The sequence below is a fragment of the Cucurbita maxima genome, unplaced genomic scaffold (assembly GCF_002738345.1).
Source record: "Cucurbita maxima cultivar Rimu unplaced genomic scaffold, Cmax_1.0 Cma_Scf00011, whole genome shotgun sequence".
Lineage (NCBI taxonomy): Eukaryota > Viridiplantae > Streptophyta > Magnoliopsida > Cucurbitales > Cucurbitaceae > Cucurbita > Cucurbita maxima.
In genome coordinates, this window is record NW_019272027.1 from 3,611,167 (window position 1) to 3,634,478 (window position 23,312).

Sequence of the window (23,312 nt, forward strand, 5' to 3'; positions counted from 1 at the left end):
TTGCTAATCAACTCTTTAATGACACGACTTACAATCCATCCACCAAAACATTATCAGTACTTACTCAGGCTTACTAAAACATTATAATACTTGTTAGGGCATAACTATTTGTAAACTACAACTTATCGAGTCACTATAAAGTCTATAGGACATAGCCACCAAATATCGAACCTGGAACTCTCAAATCCTACCAAAACTAGGATGATTAATTCATAAATATAATGCAAAATACAAAGGGAACTAACCATGGGTCAATCAAGATGTGTGAGTACTTTGGGATTTCGCGGTCCTGTTCAACACTGAACTTTGATTATGCTATTCGAAAAAGAATATTGGCTCTAACAATCTATCTCCGTCTGCAAAAACAATAGAAAATGTTTTAGAAAAGGTCAACATACAACATACAAAAGTCTCTATCAGTTGAAGCTACCACTCCTAGGATCTCAGCTCAAATACATCAGTTATGTCTTAAGTTGCAAGATCAATGACGAACTCCATTGAATGCATCATAGAACTCAATAGTTACGCTGACCTGTTCAACACTAAACTTTGATTATGCTATTCGAAAAAGAACATGAGCTCTAACAATCCATCTCCGTCTACAAAAACAATAGGAAATGTTTCACAAAAGGTCAACACACAACATATCAAAGTCTCTATTAGTTGAAGCTACCACTCTTAGGATCTCAGCTCAAACACATCAGTTATGTCTGATATTGCAAAATCAATGACGAACTCTATTGAGTGCATCATAGAACTCAATAGTTACGAGGAAATGTTTCAAAAAAGGTCAACATACAACATACAAAAATCTCTATCAGTTAGAAGCTACCACTCCTAGGATATCAGCTGAAACACATCAGTTATGTCTCATAATTATGTCTCATAGTTGCAAGATCAATGAAGAACTCCCATTGAGTGCATCATAGAACTCAATAGTTACGCTGACCTGTTCAACACTATATTTTGATTATGCTAATCGAAAAAGAACATCAACTATAACCATCCATCTTCGTCTACAGAGACAATAGGAAATGTTTTAGAAAAGGTCAACATACATACAAAATTCTCTATCATTTGAAGCTACCACTTCTAGGATCTCAGCTTAAACACATCAGTTATGTCTCATAGTTGCAAGATCAATGACGAACTCCATTGAGTACATCATAAAACTCAATAGTTACGCTGATCTGTTCAATACTATATTTTGATTATGCTATTGAAAAAGAACATCAGCTCTAACCATCCATCTCCATCAACAAAATCAATAGGAAATGTTTCAGAAAAAGTCAACATACAACATATATAAGTCTCTATCAGTTGAAGTTACCACTCCTCTTCAACTCCTAGGATCTCAGCTCAAACACATAAGTTACTGTGGATAAGAAAAATACGTTATTTTAAGGCTTGTTCTACTCCTACAGTACAACACATGATGACTAGGTAAATGACTTATCCTACAGTTTATATAAGTGTAATAGGGGCTCTCCAAGATGTAACACATACACATCCAGAGATTTCATGCATTATTAGCAAACTGAAAAGGAAACTTGTTCTACTCCTACAGTACATCACACGATGGACAGGTAAATGACTAATCCTAAAGTTTATATAAGTGCAATGGGGGCTCTACAAGATGTAACACATCGACATCCAGAGATTTCATGCATTATTAGCAAACTGAAAAAGAAACTTCAAAACATAGTTTATGCAAACCTAAATCATGTGATTCTCAAATTATAGCATATTTATGCAGATTGGGGTTGAAGCCTTCATGGAGTGTTAGGAACCACGACCTCTACAATAGTATGATATTGTCCACTTTGAGCATAAAATTCTCGTGATTTTGCGGTTGATTTTCCCAAAAGACCTCATTTTCTCTCTCTTTCCCTTTCTAACATTGCCAAATAATTTCTTGCTCACATGACAAGTTGGTTTGCATTCATCAAGGTGACCAAGCCATGACTTCCACACAAGGTAGCTGACTGTCCCCTAGTATTTAATTGTAAATGCACCCTTTCTTTCTCAGATTATAAAGTAAACAAAGTACTCGTACCCAAACTTATCTTCCTTCCTTCCTTACCAAACAATTCTTCGCTTTCCTATTATCTAGTCGAACATATAGTCTTTCATTTACCACTAAGTGGATCTTTTTCTTATTAAAGAAAGGATATCATCTCATTTAATTCGTCAAGGAAACCTATAGACCGTTCTAAAAAAGTACCATATTTCTTCCTGAGTCAGCCTTGAGTTTTCTTAGATCTTAGAGCTTTATCTTCTTATGGTCAACAAGTCTCGACATAATCAACATTGTTCCTTCAAGGTTGTATCTTTGAGGTTCCATTTGTTTCTTTTTGTACAAAAGGGGTTCTAAGGGTCTTAAGTTCTTCTTGGTGTTGTACTTATTCCTTGTAACTACCCTTAGCCTTCCTTAATCCTTGTAATCTCAAGCCTCCACTCTTGTCCCTATACGTTGCCCACATTTTCTTATTTGTGGATGAAGCTTGCAACGAACTAGAAACATACAGAATAGTGCTGATTTAAACTTGAAACTTCTGGAAGGTCCATTGGAAAAATCTACTTCGACGAAGATGTTTCCGACGTCATTTTTCAACACTAACCGTTAGATTTGAACATATATGAGTCTTCTAGATCATATCTAAATTTGGGACAAATCCAATAGTTGAATCTTTGAGATATGAAAGATTTTGTCCAGATGACCCCTGCTGTAAACCAATCTGGAAAGATTTCTGAAAATCCAATCATTTTTCCCTTCTGGATCATCTTGAAATTTCTTCTCCATAAGAAATTAAAAATTTGAGAAAAGATGCTTATAACACATTGCTAGGACATTGAAAATCTCTTCCTTGGACCTCTTAACCTTCTTTTGGTCTCTTAATCTTTTTTTTTGGATCCCTTAAACCTTTCTTGCACCCCTTAAACTTACTCGAGTGTCTTGACCTTACTAGGGGTCTTACAAATTCTTCCCCTCTTGAGAACTTTCGTCCTTGAAAGTTCACTGTTTTTACCTTGCTTTAGGGTACTTGTCCTTAGTTATGTCCTTCCAAGTTTCTTGAAGGTCCTTTTATAGGTCTGAACTTCTCCAACATATCCTTATAATTTGCCCTTGTGGCCTTTAGTTCTTAACTTATCCCTTAAGTCATTTACCCCCTTTGACTGCCTTCTCAATATCTTTTATTGAGATTGACAAGTCTTCCTTGGTCATCCGTTTGTTTCCTTATATCTTAGAGCTTATCTTATTCTTTATGTTCAACAAACCTTGACATAATGAACGTTGTTCCTTCAAGGTTGTATCTTAAAGGCTCCTTTTGTTCCTTCTTGTACAAGGCGGGTTCTTAGGGTCTTAAGTTCTTTTCTTGGTATTACAACCTTTTTACCTTTTAAGTTAACTATTTCATTTCCAAACCTTTTCCATCCCTCTCGGGCATTGAGAATCTCTTTTTTGGGTCCCCTTAATCGAATGTCTTAACCTTACTTGGGGTCTTGCAAATTCTCCCCTTCGTTAGAACATTCCAAGTTTCTTGAGGATCCTTTTATAGGGTTTTCATTCTTTGACATGCCCTTATTCTTTCCTTGGTGTTACAAGGTCTTCCTTAATCCTTATAACCACCCTGGTACTCTCTAGCCTCTACTTTTGTACCTATACATTGCCCACATCACGTTATTTGTAGATGAAGCTTGCACCAACCTTGAAACATCTAGAATGGTGTTGATTTTAAACTTGAAAATTATGGAAGGTCCAGCGAAAAAATCTACTCCGATGAGGGTGCTGCAGACTTCAACTTTGAACACCAACCGTTATCTTCTTCCTTAAGTTCAAAAAGCCTTGACATAATCAGCCTTGTTCTTTCAAGGTTCTATTATCTTAGAGGTTCTTTTTGTTCCTTCTTGTACCAAGCTGGTTCTTAGGGTCTTAAGTTCTTTCCTTGGTCTTCCTTAATCCTTGTAATTACTCTTACCCTTTATTAATCCTTGTACTCTCAAGCTCTCACTCTTGTCCCTAAATGTTGCCCATATCTTCTTATTTGTAGATAAAGCTTGCATCAACCTTGAAACATCATAATGATGCTGAATTTATATTTAAAGTTTCTGGCAGGTAGGAATAATCTACTCCGATGTCGGGTGTTCCCGACATCATCCTTGAACACCAACTGTTGGATCTGAAGATATCTGAGTCTTCTAGATTTTATCCAAATTTAGGGTAAATCATATGGTTGAATGTTGAGATATGGAAGATTTTGTCCAGCTGACCTTAATCTAGGAAAGATTTTCTGGCCAAGGGTATTATTGTAAATAATTGGAACAACATGGGTATTTTGGTATTTTGCCACTTTTTGAATATTTATTTTGAAAAATCCAAATGGTTTCTAAAAATAGTTTGTTCATTTTTTTATAATTTTTCCCTTCTTGTCTGTCTTGTACAAGGCTAGTTCTTTGGGTCTGAAGTCTTCTTTTATCGGTATTACAAGGTCTTCCTTAATCCTCGTATCCATCTTTGGCATTTAATTCTAAATTTATCCCTCGAGACATTTTCTAGTTCCAACATTTGTTCCTCTTGAATGTCTTCTTAACATCCTTTATTGAGTTTGTCAAGTTTTCCGAGGTCATCCTTGTGCTTCCTTATATCGTAGAACTTATCGTCTTTATGTTTAACAAGCCTTAACATAATCAACGTTGTTCCTTTAAGGTTGTATCTTAGATTTTCCTTTTATTCTTTCTTGTAAAAGGCGGGTTCTTTGGGTCGTAAGTTCTTCTTTCTCGATATTACAAAGTCTTCCTTAATCCTTGTATCTATCTTTGGCCTTACATAATCCTTGTAATAAGCCCTTGTGGCCTTAGATTCTTTGGTTATTCCTTAAGTTATGCACTTGTTCCAACATTTGTTCCTTTTGACTGTCTTCTCAACCTCCTTTGTTGAGATTGTCCAGTCTTATCTTAGATGTTCCTTTTGTTCCTTCTGGTACAAGGCGAGTTCTTTGTGTCTTAAGTTCTTTTCTCTTTGTATAACAAGGTCTTCTTGTATAGGGGTTCTTTGGATCTTAAGTTCTTCTTTTCTCGGTATTATAAGGCATTCCTTAATCCTAGTAACATCTCTTGGCCATCCATAATCCTTATAATCAGCCCTTAGGGCCTTTAGTCCTTAATTTAGGCCTTAAGGCATGTACTTGTTCCGATAATTGTTTCTTTTGATTGTCTTCTCAACATCCTTTGTTGAGATTGTCAAGTCTTCCTTGGTCCTCCTTGTGTTTCCCTATATTGTAGAGCATATCGTCTTTATGTTCAACAAGCCTTAGCATAATCAACGTTGCTTCTTCGAGGTCGTAGCTTAGATGTTCCTTTTACTCCTCGTATAAAGCGGCTTTTTTGGGTTTTAAGCTCTTCTTTTCTTGGTATTACAAAGCATTCCTTAATCCTTGTAACTACCCCGGGCCGTCATAATCCTTATAATCAGCCTTTATGGCTTTTAATTCTTAATTTAGGCCTGAAAGCATGTATTTGTTCCAACATTTGTTCCCTTTGACCGTCTTCCCGACATCTTTTCTTGAGATTTTCAAATCATCCTTGGTCATCCTTGTGTTTTCCTAGATCGTAGAGCTTATTGTCTTTATTTATATTCAACAAGTCAATCAACGTTGTTCCTTCAAGGTCGTAGCTAAGATGTTCCTTTTTTTCCATCTTGTACAAGGCGAGTTCTTTGAGTCTTAATTTCTTCTTTTATCGGTATTACAAGGTCTTCCTTAATCCTTGTAACTACCCTTGGTTGTCCATAATCCTTATTATCCGCCCTTGTGGCCTTTAATTCTTAGCGCATCCCTCGAGACATTTTCTATTTCCGACATTTGTTCCTTTTGAATGTCTTCTTAAAATTCTTTGTTAAGATTGTCAAGTCTTTTTTGGTCATCCCTATGTTTCCTTATATCATAGAGCCTATCATCTTTATGTTCAACAAACCTTAACATAATTAACGTTGTTCCTTCAACGTCGTACCTTACATGTTCCTTTTGTTCCTTTTATTCCTTCTTGTACAAGGCGGGTTCTTTGGGTATTAAGTTCTTCTCTCGGTATTATAATGCCTTTCTAAATCCTTGTATCTACCATTGACCTTGCATAATCCTTATGATAAGCCCTTGTGGCCTTACGTTCTTTGGTTATGCCCAACGTCATGTACTTGTTCCGACATTTGTTCCTTTCAACTGTCTTCTCAACATCCTTGGTTGAGTTTGTCAAATTCTATCTTAGATGTTCCTTTTGTTCCTTGTGGTACAAGGCGGGTTCTTTGGGTCTTAAGTTCTTCTTTTCTCGGTATTACAAGACTTTCCTTAATTTTTGTAACTACCATTGACCATCCATAATCCTTATAATCAGCCTTTGTAGGCTTTACTTATGTCTTAAGATATGTACTTGTTCAGACATTTGTTCCTTTCAACTGTCTTCTCAACATCCTTTGTTGAGAATGTCAAGTTTTCCTTGGTCATCCGTATGTTTCCCTGTATCATAGAGCTTAACATCTTTATGTTAAACAACCCTTAACATAATCAGTGTTGTTCTTTCAAGATCGTAGCTAAGATGTTACTTTTGTACCGTCTTGTACAAGGTAGATTTGTTGGGTCTTAAGTTCTTCTTTTATCGGTATTACAAGACCTTCCTTAATTATTGTAATATCCATTGGTCGTCCATAATCCTTATAATCAGCCCTTATGTCCTTTAGTTCTTAACTTATGCCTTAAGGCATGTACTTATTCTGGCATTTGTTTCTTTGATTGTCTTCTTAACATCATTTGTTGAGATTGTCAAGCCTTCATTGGTTATCCTTGTATTTCCCTACATCGTAGAGCTTATCGTCTTTATGTTCAAAAAACCTTAATAGAACCATCATTGTTCCATGAAGGTCGGTAGCTTAGATGTTCCTTTTGTTCCTTTTGAATAAGGCAGGTTCTTTGGGTTTTAAGTTCTTCTTTCCTCGGTACACAGCAGTACATATCTTAAAACATTTTGGAAGATCCTTCTCATGAAGCATGCATCTCGTCATCTCCATTATGAATCTATTCCTCCTTTCACTGACGCCATTCTGTTGAGGAGTGTATGGTGCTGTCAACTGATGTTCAATTCCAGCCTCATCACAAAACCTGTTAAAAGTTTCTGAAGTGTACTCCTTGCCATTATCTGATCTTACCGTTTGAATCAAGCATACACTTTCATTCTCAACTCTAGCCTTGAATTTCCAAAATACACCCGCAACCTCTGACTTTTGCTTCATAAAGAAGATCCAACACATTCTTGTTAGATCATCAATAAAAATAATGTAATAAAGATTACCATTTAATGATGGTGTTCGCTGAGGACCACAAAGATCAGTATGAACTAGCTACAATTTTTTCGAGGCTCTCCATGCTTGTTTAGGAAAGGGTTGCCTATGTTGCTTCCCAAAATTACAAACACGGCAAGGAGGCATGTCATCATTAATGTCAGCGAGTCCTTCTACCTGCTTCTTTGACTGCATCTGAAGCAAACCTCGATGATGAAAGTGCCCAAGTCTTTTGTGCCAAATCTCAGTGGCACTAGCTTTGGATATAAAGGCCATCTGCTCTACATCCATCGGATTTAGAGCAAAACTTTTTCCTTTCATTTTGACATTGAACAAGTCTTTTCCACTAGAATCTTTGATCAAACACTGTTCATTCTCAAACAACACTTTATAGTGATAAAAGAACAATACTTAAGAGATTTTGATCAATTTTAGGTACAAATAAAACATCTGGAATAAATTTTGTACCTTCATAACTTGTTATAGTTACTGTGCCTTTTCCTTTGACTTCCAAGTGTTCACCGTTGCCAATCCTCACTCTCTTGACTTCAGTGTCTCTTAATTCCTCAAAAAACTCCTTGTCATACGTCATATGATTTGTGCACCCACTGTCAATCAACCAGCTCTCGCTTGATTCTTTGCCTGAGAAACAAGTGGCCACAAACAATTGATCTTCTTCTTCCTCTTCTTGATCAACTACCTGTGCATCTACTTCTTTCACCTGATCTTTGACTTTACAGATCACGGCTTCATGTCCAAGTTGATTGCATTTGGAGTAGAAGGCGTTAGGTCTTCTCCAACACTTGTATGGTGGATGACCTTTCTTCTTACGTGATGGAGGGTTGAATGTAGCAACCAGAGTTGGATTCCTTGACCTCAACTTTTGTCCTCCATTTCCATCTGAAATTTTATTAACATGGTTATTAATCAAAATCTTCTCCAATAGCAAAGGAAATATGAACAATAATGTCAAACCAATGAGATACGGATAATTTGAAACAATTAAAAGTGAACATTAACTATTTTTGTTAAAGTTTGACCGGTAAATAGAATGATAAAAGTTTTGTAGAAGCAATGGCTTACCTTAGTGGGTTGTATGGTTATATTTCATGCATCCCTAATTGTTTACAACAAACTTTACATGAACCGGACCGTCCTGCATGATATTATTAATGAAAAAAATAATTATGCATTGATCTTCAATTCAGACAAATCATTAAGTTGAACAAAGAAAGTACCTTCGATTTCAACAAATTGATTTTCACCATTTTGCCCTAGACTCAAATCAGTCTCAAAAATTGATCCAGACACTAGTATATATCTCATATGGTTCGTTCATCATCATGACCTAGAGGAATGTTCGTAAGAGAAAATTTTGAATCCAAAAGCTCATTCTCAAAATTTCAAGTGGTTGAAAAGAAAAATGAAACCCTTCATTTATGTTGAAATCACATGCAAATTAAAAAAAAAAGTGCATCAAATCATCCACTAGCAGGAAAAAAAGCTATAAATACTCATACAGACTCCCAAATATTATGAACGCGAACATAGTCGACATTGTTTAAAAGTGGAGAAGAGTACATCTTGCTTGATCATTTAGATGAATCTAAATGCAAATCTGTGCAAGTTCAGAAAATGGAATACTATTGTAAGAAATATGGACACACTCTAACATTGAAAGACAATCAAATACTGAAAACTATAACATCTAAAAATCAAACTTTCCAGAACTTGCAGTCAGATGCTGACATAATCCATAAGCAAACAATTGTAAACCAAAGATCAATAAGCTGACAACAATAGTGCATGACAGTAAATTTTACAATACAAGCCAACTGTTTTTTCCTTCAATTCTGGCTAAGTTCTATAAGAAGTATTGTCTAAACTGGCTCGACAGAATGGTAACTGTGCCGATAAGATTCTATATTCTGTAATGTAGTTTATTTCATTGCAACCCAACCTAGCAACATTTACATTTTGGAGCTTTCTTAACTGCTGCCTCAAAAAATATGGTGAAGAACTTATGGAAGATAAAAGGACAGTAATTCCATGGTTCTTCATTGAGCAAGGGAGGCCCCTGCAGAACTTCTTCCTTAAGACAAACGACTTTCATGATATTAGGCTTTTTGATTCATCATTTACTTTCAGTACATCTTTTTTCAAGAGTTGTAAAACCGAAAATCAATAAAGCAGCTAAAGCTACAATTCACAACTTCACAGCCAACAAATTAGAAAGCTAAAAATAAAGCTAAATTCAACTTCACAGCCTTAGGCTTGGAATCGTACCAGTATTCCTAGCAGATGCGAAAATCCCACCGGCCTGAATTGACAGGACCAACTGTTTTTTCTTTTGCCCAAGCAATCGCTTCATCAAGAGCAACTGCTTTGTTCTACCGCACTCTGTTATCGGAACCAATCGCAATGACATAAGAGTTCGCCGTTCTCTTCTCTTCTGCCAACACATAAATTTGAATATCAGGTTTGTTCCCTGGCTCCTCACACAGAGAAGAGATAGAAGATGATGGGAATGAAACGAAGAATACAAGACAATAATCACGTAACCATGGGAACGATCAATGAACCTACTAAAAACGCCCTAATCCTCCATAATCGAAACCACGAAAAATACAGAAAGTGTCGATAACAGGCAAAAAAAGAAAAAGAACGATCCGATCGTTCGATTAACCTCTGAAGTTGCTCGAGTGAACCCCTAAATCAGAATAACCTCTGAATTTCTCCAATAAACCCCTAAATCGGAATAGCCAGCCGTGCCTTAACAATTTCAACCCAGAACAGAGTAGTCAATCTTACATTACCTCTATTTTTCATCATCGGGATCAGGCGATAAACTCCTTTCGATTCTGCTCTCTTCCTCCGATTGCTTGGTAATTATCTAGCGGTTGAATTCGGCAATGAACGTTCTAGTGTGAGAATGTGTCCTGAAGAAGAGAGTATGAGTGCGGGAGGGATATATATGATCCCCGCGGGAGCTGAGACAGCTGGCGTCCGAATAAGCGGGGGGTAACGGCTCTGAAGACCATTTGACTCTGACCGTGGAAAACCGTCGACGATACGAACGGCTATCTTCCGTAGTTTTAGGGATTTTTCCGATTTTATTTTAATAATATATATATATATATATATATATTATTATTATTATTATTTCTCTGTGGAGAATTTGTATCTAAAAGACATTTAAGAGTACAAAAAAAAACACAAATCAATCTAGGATCATTGAAAAAAAAAATATTGAAACGAATAAACTTGAATATTAGCGGGTCAACCCGATGTTTTTGTCCCATGAACACGAAACCGAGCCCAGCAGAAAAAATAACCCAACCCTGGATTGGGTTGGTTAGGGTTGTCAGGTTGCCGAGTTAGATGTACACCCCTATCTCTCATTAAGTGGATCATTCTCTCCCACAAACGAATTAAATTTGTAATCTAAACAACAACTCAAAAAAAAACCTATGATGAACCAAGAAAATGAGTTTAAGAATAGGCACAAGACCCATGAATGACAAACACAAATGTTGTTGAATCTCAAGACGAAGGCTGCTTCACAATGACCGCAATATAAATTCTTCTTAACACCTCTCGTGGCCAACTGTTTACATTGAACAAACTACCGAACTCGTTCTAGCAAATTTGGAGATAATTGGTGACGCCTCATCCATTCTTCAATATCCCCTCACTTTATCCTCCGTTCTTCAAGTCTTATTGTTATGGAGTACAAATTTTCGTTAGGAAAGCAATTTCGATGGAGGTTCAAATCTCCCCATCAATCGAGTAGCATCTTTTCCTCTAAAAGTCGAGTAATTTCATTCAATCTTGTCCCTATCGAAGGGATGTCTTTGTTCCGTCAAGTGGATTAGGATTAGCAAAAATGATGTCCATTGACAAACAAAAGCTTGCCTTTTTTTGTCATAAAAGACATGTCTGTTGACAAAGATACCAAACCCAACGTAGTGAGTGAAGCCAACAAAACAGCACATAGAGATGTTGTCAATGGTGGAATGAAATGATGATATAAATTTCAAAATTAAACCCTTAAATGAATATGAATTTTGACGGAAGCATTTTTTATAAGGGTGTAAAAACCTCTTTTTAGGAGACACGTTTTAAAATTTTGAGAGAAAATCCGAAAGAGAAAGTCCAAAGAGGACAATATTTACTAGTGGTGAGCTTGGACGATTATAAATGGTATCAGAGTCAGGTTTCAGACGATGTAACAGTGAGGAGGCTAAGCCTTGAAGGGGGTGGATCGGGACATCCTACATTAATTGGAGAAGGGAACGAGATCCCACATCGGTTGGGGAGGAGAACGAAACATTTTTTATAAGTAGACGCATTTTAAAACCTTGAGGAGAAGCCCGAAAGGGAAAGCCCAAAGTTACAATATCTGCTAGCGGTGGGCTTAGACGGTTACAAAACAACTCAAACATCTAAGCGATTTACTACTATCTATCGTCATTGAACTCGTTTTTTTTTATTGGTATCTTAACATCGAGGTTCACAAACATAGCGTATGAAATACCAAGCAACCAGAACATCTAAGTACTTTACTACTACCTATCATCATTGAACTCGTTCTTTAATAGTATCTTAACTTCAAGGTTCACAAATTTAGCTTGTGAAATATCAAACAACCCGAACATCTAAGCATTATACTAAACACATTGAAGCTAACATTTCCGGAAAGATTTAGATCCAAAGTTTCAAATATAAATTCGAATTTAGAATCATGATTATGGGCAGACTAAAAAAGGGTAAGGGATCAATGAAATAATGTTATATTAATGAAGAAGAAGGTTGGCAGTGGCACATGTGTTTTGAAGATAGGATTATATTTCAAAGGTTTAATAAGCTTTGATCATGGCAGATTTTTAGGTGAATGAAAGTGTATGAGCACTTTCCAAGTCTTTTCTTTTGAATATATATTTGGATTCTTGTCTTTGATATTATAATGTTAAAAGGTGTATGAGATTTGGGTAATTGTATGCCATATGGGAAACCCACCAGCTTGTTTGATTCTTATGTTTCATCATGAACACATTCATTACACATGCACATGTTCTTTTATACCTTTGACATTTTCACAACATTTTGTCTTTCTTTTCAAATTATAATCACTTTTCTATTCTTATTCTTATAAAATGTCGGGATTTAAGCATTTTAAGTATGGGTGCACACAGGTTAGATTGGGTTGCGTCCCGAAATTTTGGGTTGGAGTTAGTCGAGTTGGTGACCCGAGCCATCCGAACCATCTGAACAGAGTTTACAGTCCAACCCAACTCTCTATTTTAAGTGGGTTGGATTGGATTGTCGGGTTGTATTTATAAACTATATATGTTCTATTAATAATACAAATTTCGTAAAGTTCAAATATGTAATATTTTTAGTATCACTGATAAAATTTTCAAATTTTTAAAAGTTCGGCCTAACCCAAATGGAAAAAGAATTGAAATGTTGGTCATTGGTTAATTCATAGAGGGAGCAAATCTTCTCTAAATTGACATAAAGTATTTATATGGGAACTTTTCTAACGTTTCTTATGTTTTCCTTACCGAGTTAGGTTAAAAATGAACCAAACCAGATGGAATCAATAGACCACAAGCCAAGGGGCAAGCGTGATACGTGCTCTCTTTGAGAGGCCGAGAATAGGGTCTGTTTTGACCTTGAGTTGCATTTGAGATTCACCCAAAATTCTTCTCTACTCCTATTCTTTATTGGCTCAAATTTGTCTCCTGTTACCTTTTATGAGATTCCATCTCAATTGGAGAGGGAAACAAAACATTTTTTATAAAGGTATGGACATCTCTTCTCAGTAGACGCGTTTTAAAATAGTAAGGCTAACGACTATACGTAATAAGCCAAAACAGACAATATCTGCTAGCCGTGGACTTAGCTATTACATCTTTTTTCCTATTTGTTTTGTCTTTAAATTCCTTTGTAACTTCGAGTTATCCTCATAGTCCAATATTACCCCTTCGAACAAAACAACAAAAACTAGTATAAAACAAGTCTAAATTTCATGCAAATAGAAAGCAAAAACGAATTTTTATACTCGATCGAAAAACTATACAAAACCCATCTTTCAAATAACAACAAATTTGTATAGTATGATGCCAATAGACATTTTTGTTCATCTTTTTATGAGAAAAAAACCTAAGAATATTCATGAACTTAGAACTATGCAACAAGGCTCTCACCCTCCACTTCTCAATACCCAAATTCAAATTCAATGAGTTTATTACTCATTCCAACGTGAGACATCACAATCCACCTCTTTTCGAGGTCTAGCGTCCTCACCTAACACTCATTCTTTTCTCCATTCGATGTGGAACCGCCACCAAATCCACCATCTTTTGGGGCCAACATCCTTACTAGCATCCCGCCTCGTGTCTACCCCCTTCGGGGAACAACAAGAAGGCTGACACATTATCCGATGTTTGGCTCTGATACCATTTGTAACGGCCAAGATTCTCCGCTAGCAGATATTGTCCACTTTAGCTTTTAAAATGAGTATGCTAAGAGAAGGTTTCTACACCCTTATAAAGGATGTTTTGTTCTCGTTCTTAGCCAATGTGTGATATCACGGAAGCTGAAATATTCTTCGTGATGGAGCTTCCAAGGAGTCTAAGCCAAAGAAAAAGGCAGTGTTGTGCTGCAAAATGGACAGTGTCCTAAGTGGTCGTAGTGGTCACCCACTTTGAAAGAAAAAGTGGTTTTCTTTAAGAAAATGGAGACAAAATGGTTATTTCACCATCGCCCTTTGGCATCTTTCTACTTCTTGTTGCTTTGAATATGCCTTCTTAGATTCTCTCACTCTTTCTTATCTCTATATCCTTCCTTTTGTGCTTCATTAATTTTAGCCTCTTCTTTTAACCCACTTTTCTATTTCAACTTATCTTCTCACTTTTGACTCTTAAATGGAGATGGGTCGAGATGGGTCGAGAATTGAGTAGCATTCGTCGTTTGTGCAAATTAAGTAGCATGGTTAATAAGTAGGACCCTCAATTTGGATATCGTATTTGTGAGATCCCACATCTATTAGAGAGGGGAACGAGACATTCCTTATAAGGGTGTGGAAAACCGTGAGGCTTATGGCGATACATAACGAGCCAAAACGAACAATGCCTACTAACGATGGACTTGGGCTGTTACAAATAGTATCAAAGTCAGATATCGAGTAGTGTGCCAACGAGGATGCTGGACCTCTAAGTGGGTGGATTGTGAGATGACATGAGAAGATTATTTTAAAAAAAATTAAGAATTGTTTGGCCAACTTTTGAAGAGAATAATATGAGGTATTGGTTAGTTTAGTTATCAAATCAAGATTGAAAGCTGACAAAATCCCCTAATTTAATACTTACACGCATGCAATACATGGATTTTTGACTTCTTTAATGGACAATTAAATTAATTAAAGGATCTTAGGTTCTTAATTCGACAAAAAAATTTCATATGGCTGATCGTAGCCGCCCAAGTTCACTACTAGTCGATATTATCCGTTTTGACCTGTTACGTATCGTCGTCAGCCTCACAATTTTAAAACGTGTCTGCTAAGGAGAGATTTCCACATATTTATAAGGAATATTTCGTTATCCTCTCGGATTCATGCGAGATCTCACAATCCATCCCCTTTGGGGACCTAACGTCCTCGTCGGTACACTGCTTGGTGCTTGGCTCTAATACCATTTCTATTCGTTCTCATCTTCAACTGATGTGAGATTTCACAATTTATCCCCTAATACTATATATAACAGTCCAAGTCCACCACTAGCAGATATTGTCCACTTTAGCTCGTTACGTATTGTTGTCAACCTCACAGTTTTAAAACGCGTCGACTATAGAAAGGGTCTAGCCCTACTTCGACCAGTGGTTATGATACCATTTGTAATAGCCCAAATCCACCGGTAGTAGATATTATTCTTTTCGACTCATTACGTATCGTTGTCAGTCTCAGGTTTTTAAAATGCGTCCGTTAAGGAGAGGTTTCCACACGTTTATAAGAAATGTTTCGTTCTCCTCTGAAACGGACGTGAGATCTCATAAATCATCAACACTACAAATGTTATTTTAAGGCTTAAAGGCAACAACAATTAGTAGGATTTGAAATTAAATGATTATAAATATGTTAAGGGTGGCTAAATATGTTACACGTTTTTGAAGTCAAATACTATGGTAGCTCATGGATCGCTTTCTTCAATTAATTTTCTTTTTCAAACCAAATAAAACCAAAACAATAAAGGCCAACAAAACACCAACAACTCAACCTTTTTAGCCTTCTACGTTCTTCTTAATTGGACTCGTGCGAGTTTAAATGGCCCGCCTTCTCGTTTTCTTGCCTTTTAATTTATGTGGCTGACTGACGTTCAAGGTTAAGATTCAAATTATCGATTTTCTTTATCGAAGATATAATACTATGTTCGTATTTGTCAATATAAATTAGATATACGATATAGTTGTTTAAAATATTAATAATTTTTTTATTTATTTTAAATGATCGGAGATTAAAAATTGCCATTGGTAAGAAAAATTATTAATATATTGACCGACCAACGGCTTTCCATAACTAGACTATATATATATATATATATATATATATATATATTGAGTTAGATGGTTATTAATAAATTAATATCGTATCGGAATGAAAGTAATATCGAAAATATAAAATTATAATTAAGAAATGTTTAAAAGAATTGACTGTTACCGTCTCTATTGAATAACGAAAACTTCAAAATTAAACAAATTTGACTTAAAACAATCATACTTTATGTAGGTTAAAAACACTTCAAGACAGAGACAAGTAGTGTAACCGACTATGCCCACAGTCAGTAGAAATTGTCTACTTTTGTCTATTACGTATCGTCGTCAGCCTCACGGTTTTAAAATACATATACGAGGGAGATGTTTCCACACTCATGTAAGAAATGTTTTGTTCCCCTCTCCAACCGACGTGTGATCTCACAATCCACCCTCAGGGTCAGCGTCCTCATTGGCACACCGCTCAGTGTTTGACTTTGACACCATTTGTAATAGTCTAAGTCCACTGCTAGCAGATATTGTCTACTTTGGGTTATTTTATGTCGTCGTTAGCCTCACGGTCTTAAAACACATCTATTAGGGAGATATTTTCACACTCATGTAAAAAATGCTTTATTACTTTCTCCCACCGACATGGGATCTCACAATCCACTCCCATTGGGAGCTAATGTCCTCGTTGACACATCGTTTGGTGTCTGACTATGATATCATTTGTAATAGCCAAAGCTCATCGCTAGCCTATATTGTTTTCTTTAGCACATTACGTATCGCTATCAGCCTCACAATTTTAATATACATATGTTGGGGAGAAGTTTTCACACCCTTAATGCTTCGTTCTCCTCTCCAACCGACGTGCGATCTCACAAGTAGCTAACACAATCACGTTGTAATGGAAAATCAAGACGATCAGGTTCCCGAGTACTTAAAAGAACTATTATTTTTGGTCTTTATTTGGGTGAGGGGAGAAATTTTATATAAATCATTTCAATCTAATATGGGTTTCTGGTGCATTAAATTTCTTGCCATACCAAGCAAAACAATTTGTGATATTGTGAAAAAAAAACATCAAAATTTTCTTTTCCAAAGAGTGGTAGCAACAAATTTGGTGAGAATAAGATGAACAGTCTCTGATCTAAAAATTCCATAAAAAGAAAATAAAACAAAATGTTTAATCAAAAAAAAAAAATTATTGAAAAAAAATTGGTTTCATTTCTCCCTTAAATGCAGTCTTTCAAACTCAACAGTACACAGAAATTGCTTTGATGGGGTCAGTTTTTCTTTGTTTTGGTGCGTTCAAACTTTTTCAATCATGCTTGCTGAGCTGAGCATTTCGCCCACTCAATTGCTCTTTAATTGTTCTTCAACAGTTATCACACAAAATCAGAATCCTATGAACAAATCCAAAATATCCCAATTTCAAAATATCCCTTTCCTCCATTTCTGATTTGCTCTGTTCTTTCTTGTTCTTCTTTTAAATTCTCCTTCTAGCCAATCGAAGCTTATGTTCTTTGTTCATCATTTTCCTGTTCTTTCTTGATTTCTTCGTTGCCCTCTTTGCATTGGTGGGTCCGCCATTGAAGGCGAGTTACTTGTTTGATTTTACTTTGCATTTAGCCATCTGGGTCGTCTTTATTCGCTTTAATATTTAATGGGTAATGGCTATTTTGAAGCTTTGAGATAGCCATTGATGGATCTGGAGAGTGCTATTAGGGGTCACTCAATCAAGGTACTACAAAAATGGCACTCTAATCTGTTCATCATCTTCTTCATTTTCTTCATGTTTTGTTGATTTTGATCGCTTCTGTTTCAGAAGGATTCTTGGAAAGCTGTTTTAACTTTGGCTTATCAAAGCTTGGGGGTTGTTTATGGCGATTTGAGTACTTCCCCTTTGTATGTTTACAAAAGCACTTTTGCTGAGGATATTGAGCACTCTGAAACTAATGAGGAGATTTATGGGATTCTTTCTTTTGTTTTCTGGACTCTCACGCTTATTCCTTTGATTAAATACGTTTTTATTGTTCTTCGAGCTGATGATAATGGCGAGGGGGGAACTTTTGCTTTGTACTCATTGCTTTGCCGCCATGCCCGAGTTGGCTCCTTGCCTAATTGTCAGCTCGCGGATGAGGACCTTTCTGAGTATACAAAAGATGGGGTGGATTTAACCACTAAGAACACTTGTGGGTCGAGATTGAAATCGACATTAGAGAACCATAGAGTGCTGCAGAGGGTTTTGCTTGTTCTTGCTTTGATTGGGGCTTGCATGGTGATTGGAGATGGAGTTCTTACTCCTGCCATTTCTGGTACTGTTGATTCTTCATGCTGTTCTGCTTTTTTTTTTTTTTCAAATGATTTTAGTGTTTGAATTGATGGAACTTGCTGGTTTTGGATCTTTTATGGCAGTTTTCTCTGCTGTTTCTGGGCTGGAACTTTCAATGGCTAAAGAACATCATCGATGTAAGCTTCTTTGCTAGTCTATTTACTTGAATGTTCATGGAAAAGCTGATAAATTCTGATGATTTGTGTGAGATCCCATGTCGGTTGTGGGTGTGGAAACCTTTGACTAGTAGGCGCGTTTTAAAAACCTTGAGGTAAGGAAAAGCCCAAAGATGACAAGATTTACTAGCGGTGGACTTGGGCTGTTACAAATGGTATCAGAGCTAGACACCGGGCGATGTTTAACGAGGAGGTTGAGTCCCTAAGAAGGTAGATATGAGGCGGTGTGCCAGTAATAACGCTGGGCCCCGAAGGGGGTAAATTGGGGGGTCCCGCATCGATTGGAGAAGGGAACGAGTGTCAGTGAGAACGCTGGGCCCCGAAGGGGATAAGGGCATGGAAACCTCTATAGGGGGTGGACATGAGGCGATATGCCAGCAAGAACACTCGGCTCCGAAGGGGGGTGGATTGGGGGGTCCCACATTGATTGGAGAAAGGAACGAGTGCTAGCGAGGATGCTGGGCCCTGAAGGGGATAAGGTGTGGAATCCTCTATAAGGGGTGTACATGAGGCGGTGTGCCAGCAAGAACGCTGGGCCCTGAAGGGGGTGGATTGGGGGGTCCTGCATCGATTGGAGAAGAGAACGAGTGCCAGCGAAGACACAGAGGATAAGGGTGTGGAAACCTCTTGAAAGGGGGGTGAATTGTGAGATCCCACATCGGTTGGGGAGGAGAACGAAACGTTCTTTATAAGGGTGTGGAAACCTCTCCCTAGTAGACGCGTTTTAAAAACTTTGAGGGGAATCCCGAAAGAGGATAATATCTACTAGTGGTGGGCTTAGGCCGTGTTAATAATTAGTTTTTCGTTTTCAATTGTTCTGTTAGTTAGTTTCGCTGCAACATGAACAGGATTATGGCCACCAATTATTACACAAATTATTGTGGGTCTCTGCATATATGATTGACATACAAACACCTCAGTTCAAATCCTAATCAAATCACTATCATGTGAAGAAAAGAAGGTAAAAAAGGGAAAAGAGAGGTTAAATCAATACTTTTACTGAAACCCTTCGAACTTTTTTACTGTTGTTTGGCTAGCTGCTATAGGATTTAGACCATTCATCTCTTGGTCAAACCATTACCTTCTAAGACACCGTTAAAGTATCCATATCACCTGACTTCGACGAGATCGATCTTTATCGTAGTAAGGCTAGTTTTGAGGCAACATCTTTCTGGTAGCGGGTTTTTATCGACCATCTGTTATTGATGATGGGTCCTTTTAACTTGAACTAGTAAAGTTTTCTTTTCTGTTTGTTGGTTGCTGTTGTCTGCTAACAGTGCTACCTTCAAAGATGGTTACTAGTTTGGGCTTGAACAAGCTATTTGGTTGACGTGTCATCTGCTTGAGATGTTTGGTAATATTTGATTTTTGATATCGTAACTGTGAGATTCCACGTCGGTTGGAGAGGGGAATGAAACATTGCTTATAAGGGTGTGGAAACTTCTCCCTAGCAGACGTGTTCTGGCTGATGGCGATATGTAACGGGTCAAAGCAAACAATATCTACTAGCCGTGGGCTTGGAATGTTACAAATGGTATTAGAGTTAGACACCAGGCGGTGTGCCAACGAGGATGTTGGGCTCTCAAGGGGGTGGATTGTGGATTGTTAGACCCTACATCAGTTGGAGAGGAGATTGAAACATTTCTTATAAGGGTTTGGAACCTCTCCCTAGTATATGTATTTTAAAACCGTGAGGTTGATGGCGATACGTAATGGGCCAATACGGACAATATCTACTAGTGGTGGGCTTGGGGCTGTTACAAATAGTATCGGAGCTAGACACTAGGCGGTGTGCTAGTGAGGACGTTGGACCCTCAAGGGGGGTGAATTGTGAGATCTCACATATGGAGAGAGAACGAAACATTCCTTATAAGGGTGTGGAAATCTCTCCCTAGTATACACGTTTTAAAACTGTGAGGCTGATGGCGATACGTAACGAGCCAAAACGGATAATATCGGCTAGTGGTGGACTTGGTCTGTTACATTAATAATCTTAGTTCACACTCGACGAATATGCTACACGGATATAACTTTGTTCACATTTTAATAGCTTTTTTGGCATCCCAGATTCTACATGTACCGTGCTTGTACTTTCTGTATTTTCTGTATTCTCTCGTACGTTTTATACCTGAAGTCATCAATATAAACCTTTAGCCAATATTTCTACTGCATTTTCTTTCTCCGGTTCTTTGTGTTCATCTAGATTGAGTGTGTGTTGTTGTGCGAAGTAAAACATCAAAATGTTAATAGTTCAATGCTTTTGCAGACGTCGAAGTCCCGGTCGCTTGTGTCATATTAGTAATCCTATTTGCACTTCAACATTATGGAACCCATCGAGTCGGGTTTCTGTTCGCACCAGTTGTAATTACCTGGCTCGTGTGTATAAGTTCGATAGGGCTGTACAATATCTTCTACTGGAATCCCCATGTTTATCAAGCACTCTCCCCATATTATATGTACAAATTTTTGAAGAAGACCCAAAGGGGAGGTTGGATGTCCCTGGGCGGCATCCTGTTATGTATGACAGGTAATGAGAGTGGCTCAACCCACTGCATTTTTCTCCTAGCCAATCCGTTGTCCTCGAGTTATCTAAACTGACCTGTTCGATATTCAGGTTCGGAAGCAATGTTCGCTGATCTCGGCCACTTCTCGCAGCTATCTATCAAGGTCATTTTTATACTCGCAGAAATTTTGAACATGAGTCCTTAGTTTAAGACGATTACATACTAAAAGTTCTCTCGAGTTCATATATGCTTATGATCGTTTTTTTGATACTCGAATCTCAGTCGTGTATAAAGTTATCTGATGATGTTATTCAAGCTATTATTGGTTGAAACTCCGAGCGTTTTTCTAATAGAAAGCTGTTCTACTGCAGATTGCGTTTTCTTTTGTGGTTTATCCAGCTTTGGTATTGGCATACATGGGACAAGCTGCTTATCTTTCTCAACATCACGGTGAAGAAAGTAACTATCGAATCGGATTTTACGTGTCGGTTCCTGGTAGGTGACAATTTGGTGCATATGAGACAAGTGAATGAACATACTTGAAATGTCGAATGAGTTCAACTTTGTATTTTTATGTTTCAGAGAAAATAAGATGGCCTGTACTTGTGATAGCCATTTTAGCTGCAGTGGTCGGAAGTCAAGCTGTCATTACCGGGACGTTTTCGATAATAAAACAGTGCTCTGCGTTAGGCTGCTTCCCAAGGGTCAAAATTGTTCATACCTCGTCGAAAGTCCACGGCCAGATTTACATTCCGGAGATCAACTGGACTTTGATGATCCTGTGCTTGGCTATTACTGGTGGCTTTCGAGACACGAAACGAATGGGGAATGCATCAGGTATACTCTCTGCACGACTCGTGGTTATGGCTGTTTGATGATTTTTCATGAGTAAAACTGATCGTTATGTCATTGTTACTGACAGGTTTAGCGGTAATAACCGTTATGCTAGTGACTACCTGCCTAATGTCTGTAGTCATCATCTTGTGCTGGAACAAAAGCTTTCTCTTTGCCATTGCCTTCATACTCATTTTCGGGTTCATCGAATCACTCTACTTCTCGGCATCTCTCATCAAGTTTCAAGAAGGGGCGTGGGTTCCCATTGCCCTCTCGCTCATCTTCCTACTAGTCATGTACGTATGGCAATACGGAACGCACAAGAAATACGAGTATGATGTTCAAAACAAAGTCTCAATCAACTGGCTCCTAGGCTTAGGTCCAAGTTTAGGCATTGTCCGAGTACGCGGCATTGGTCTTATATACACTGAGCTAGTCTCAGGTATCCCCGCCATCTTCTCCCACTTTGTAACAAACCTCCCCGCCTTCCACCAAGTCCTAGTCTTCCTCTGTGTAAAATCTGTCCCCGTCCCACACGTGAGACCAGGAGAGAGATTCCTCGTAGGAAGAGTTGGACCAAAGGAGTACCGTCTGTATCGATGCATAGCACGATATGGATACCGCGACATCCACAAGGATGGTATCGAGTTCGAGAAGGACCTAGTGTGTAGCATTGCGGAGTTCATCAGGTCGGAGAAGGCGGAAACAAACATGAAGGTAGAAGATTTGGAAGAGAGCGAGAGAATGACGGTGGTGGGAACGTCGTCGACACACGTAGACGGAGTGCGAATGTGTGACGATGAAGGAGGAGGAGGAGGAGGAGGAGGAGAGACATCAGAGGTGAGGGAGATAAAGTCACCACAAAAAGTGAGGAAAAGAGTGAGGTTTGTTGTGCCTGAGAGCCCACAAATGGATGTGGAGGCAAGGAGAGAGCTGGAAGAGCTAATGGAAGCAAGAGAGGCAGGCATGGCTTTCATTATGGGACATTCATATGTGAAAGCAAAGAGAGGGTCAGGTTGGGTGAAGAAAATGGTGATAAATTATGGGTATGATTTCTTGAGAAGGAACTCAAGAGGGCCATCTTATGCTTGGACTGTGCCTCATGCATCTACTTTAGAGGTTGGGATGATCTACCAAGTTTGATTACCCTAAACCCTCTCTTTGTATATAATAAAACCATTTTTGTCTAATCCTTTCTTTTCTTAATAAAAATAAATTTTGGTCGATGAAATTCGTTCATATTTTTTTTCGAAAATACCGTTTATACCCTTTTTACTGAACGATGATTGATTCCGTCCCTACTCAAAGCGAAAGGAAGGTAGTGCCCTCGATTGTTTTAGAGTCAAGGATCATGGTGTACCAGAACCGTGACATCGAACAGTAGCATCTCCTTGAATGCGAGAGGCAACTATGTTAGTTGTTATTTTCGGCTCTATTATGAAAGAAGGTAGCTCGCCTAATGCGGGATTTGGGCCATCCTTTCTCTCCTCCACCCGTGTAGAGGAGTTTTGATTTACCTCTACACATATTTTTTAGACTAACTTTCAAAAGTTTAATTAATATTTTTTAACTTTTTAAAAAATTTTAAAAACACGGTTAAA

At 37.8% G+C, this 23,312-nt stretch overlaps 1 protein-coding gene and 2 long non-coding RNA genes across 5 annotated transcripts; 2 read left to right on the forward strand and 1 right to left on the reverse strand.

Annotated features, from left to right (window-relative positions):
- Nucleotides 1-10,381, reverse strand: LOC111486399. Of its 2 annotated transcripts, none has more exons than XR_002718868.1 (6): nt 10,144-10,381; nt 9,614-9,779; nt 8,566-8,675; nt 8,411-8,483; nt 7,796-8,227; nt 1-356 (listed from the first exon to the last, which is right to left on the reverse strand). It is a non-coding gene; the product is annotated as an uncharacterized LOC111486399 (long non-coding RNA). The 2 variants fall into 2 exon arrangements; XR_002718867.1 differs by lacking the exon at nt 1-356 and adding an exon at nt 400-599 and having other exon boundaries at nt 8,159-8,227; nt 10,144-10,374.
- On the forward strand, nt 3,864-8,149 carry LOC111486400. Its single transcript, XR_002718869.1, has 3 exons — nt 3,864-3,966; nt 4,053-4,480; nt 8,068-8,149. It is a non-coding gene; the product is annotated as an uncharacterized LOC111486400 (long non-coding RNA).
- A 6,753-nt stretch (nt 10,382-17,134) lies between the features above and the next one.
- On the forward strand, nt 17,135-22,937 carry LOC111486347 (potassium transporter 6-like). Of its 2 annotated transcripts, none has more exons than XM_023133438.1 (8): nt 17,135-17,606; nt 17,694-18,180; nt 18,281-18,334; nt 20,640-20,900; nt 20,988-21,040; nt 21,249-21,372; nt 21,460-21,714; nt 21,800-22,854. In XM_023133438.1, the coding sequence occupies exons 1-8, from the start codon at nt 17,568-17,570 to the stop codon at nt 22,852-22,854; spliced, it is 2,328 nt and encodes a 775-aa protein (XP_022989206.1). In that variant the 5' UTR covers nt 17,135-17,567. The 2 variants fall into 2 exon arrangements, with proteins under 2 accessions (XP_022989206.1, XP_022989205.1); XM_023133437.1 differs by having other exon boundaries at nt 17,136-17,606; nt 17,691-18,180; nt 21,800-22,937.
- Nucleotides 22,938-23,312: the final 375 nt, after the last annotated feature.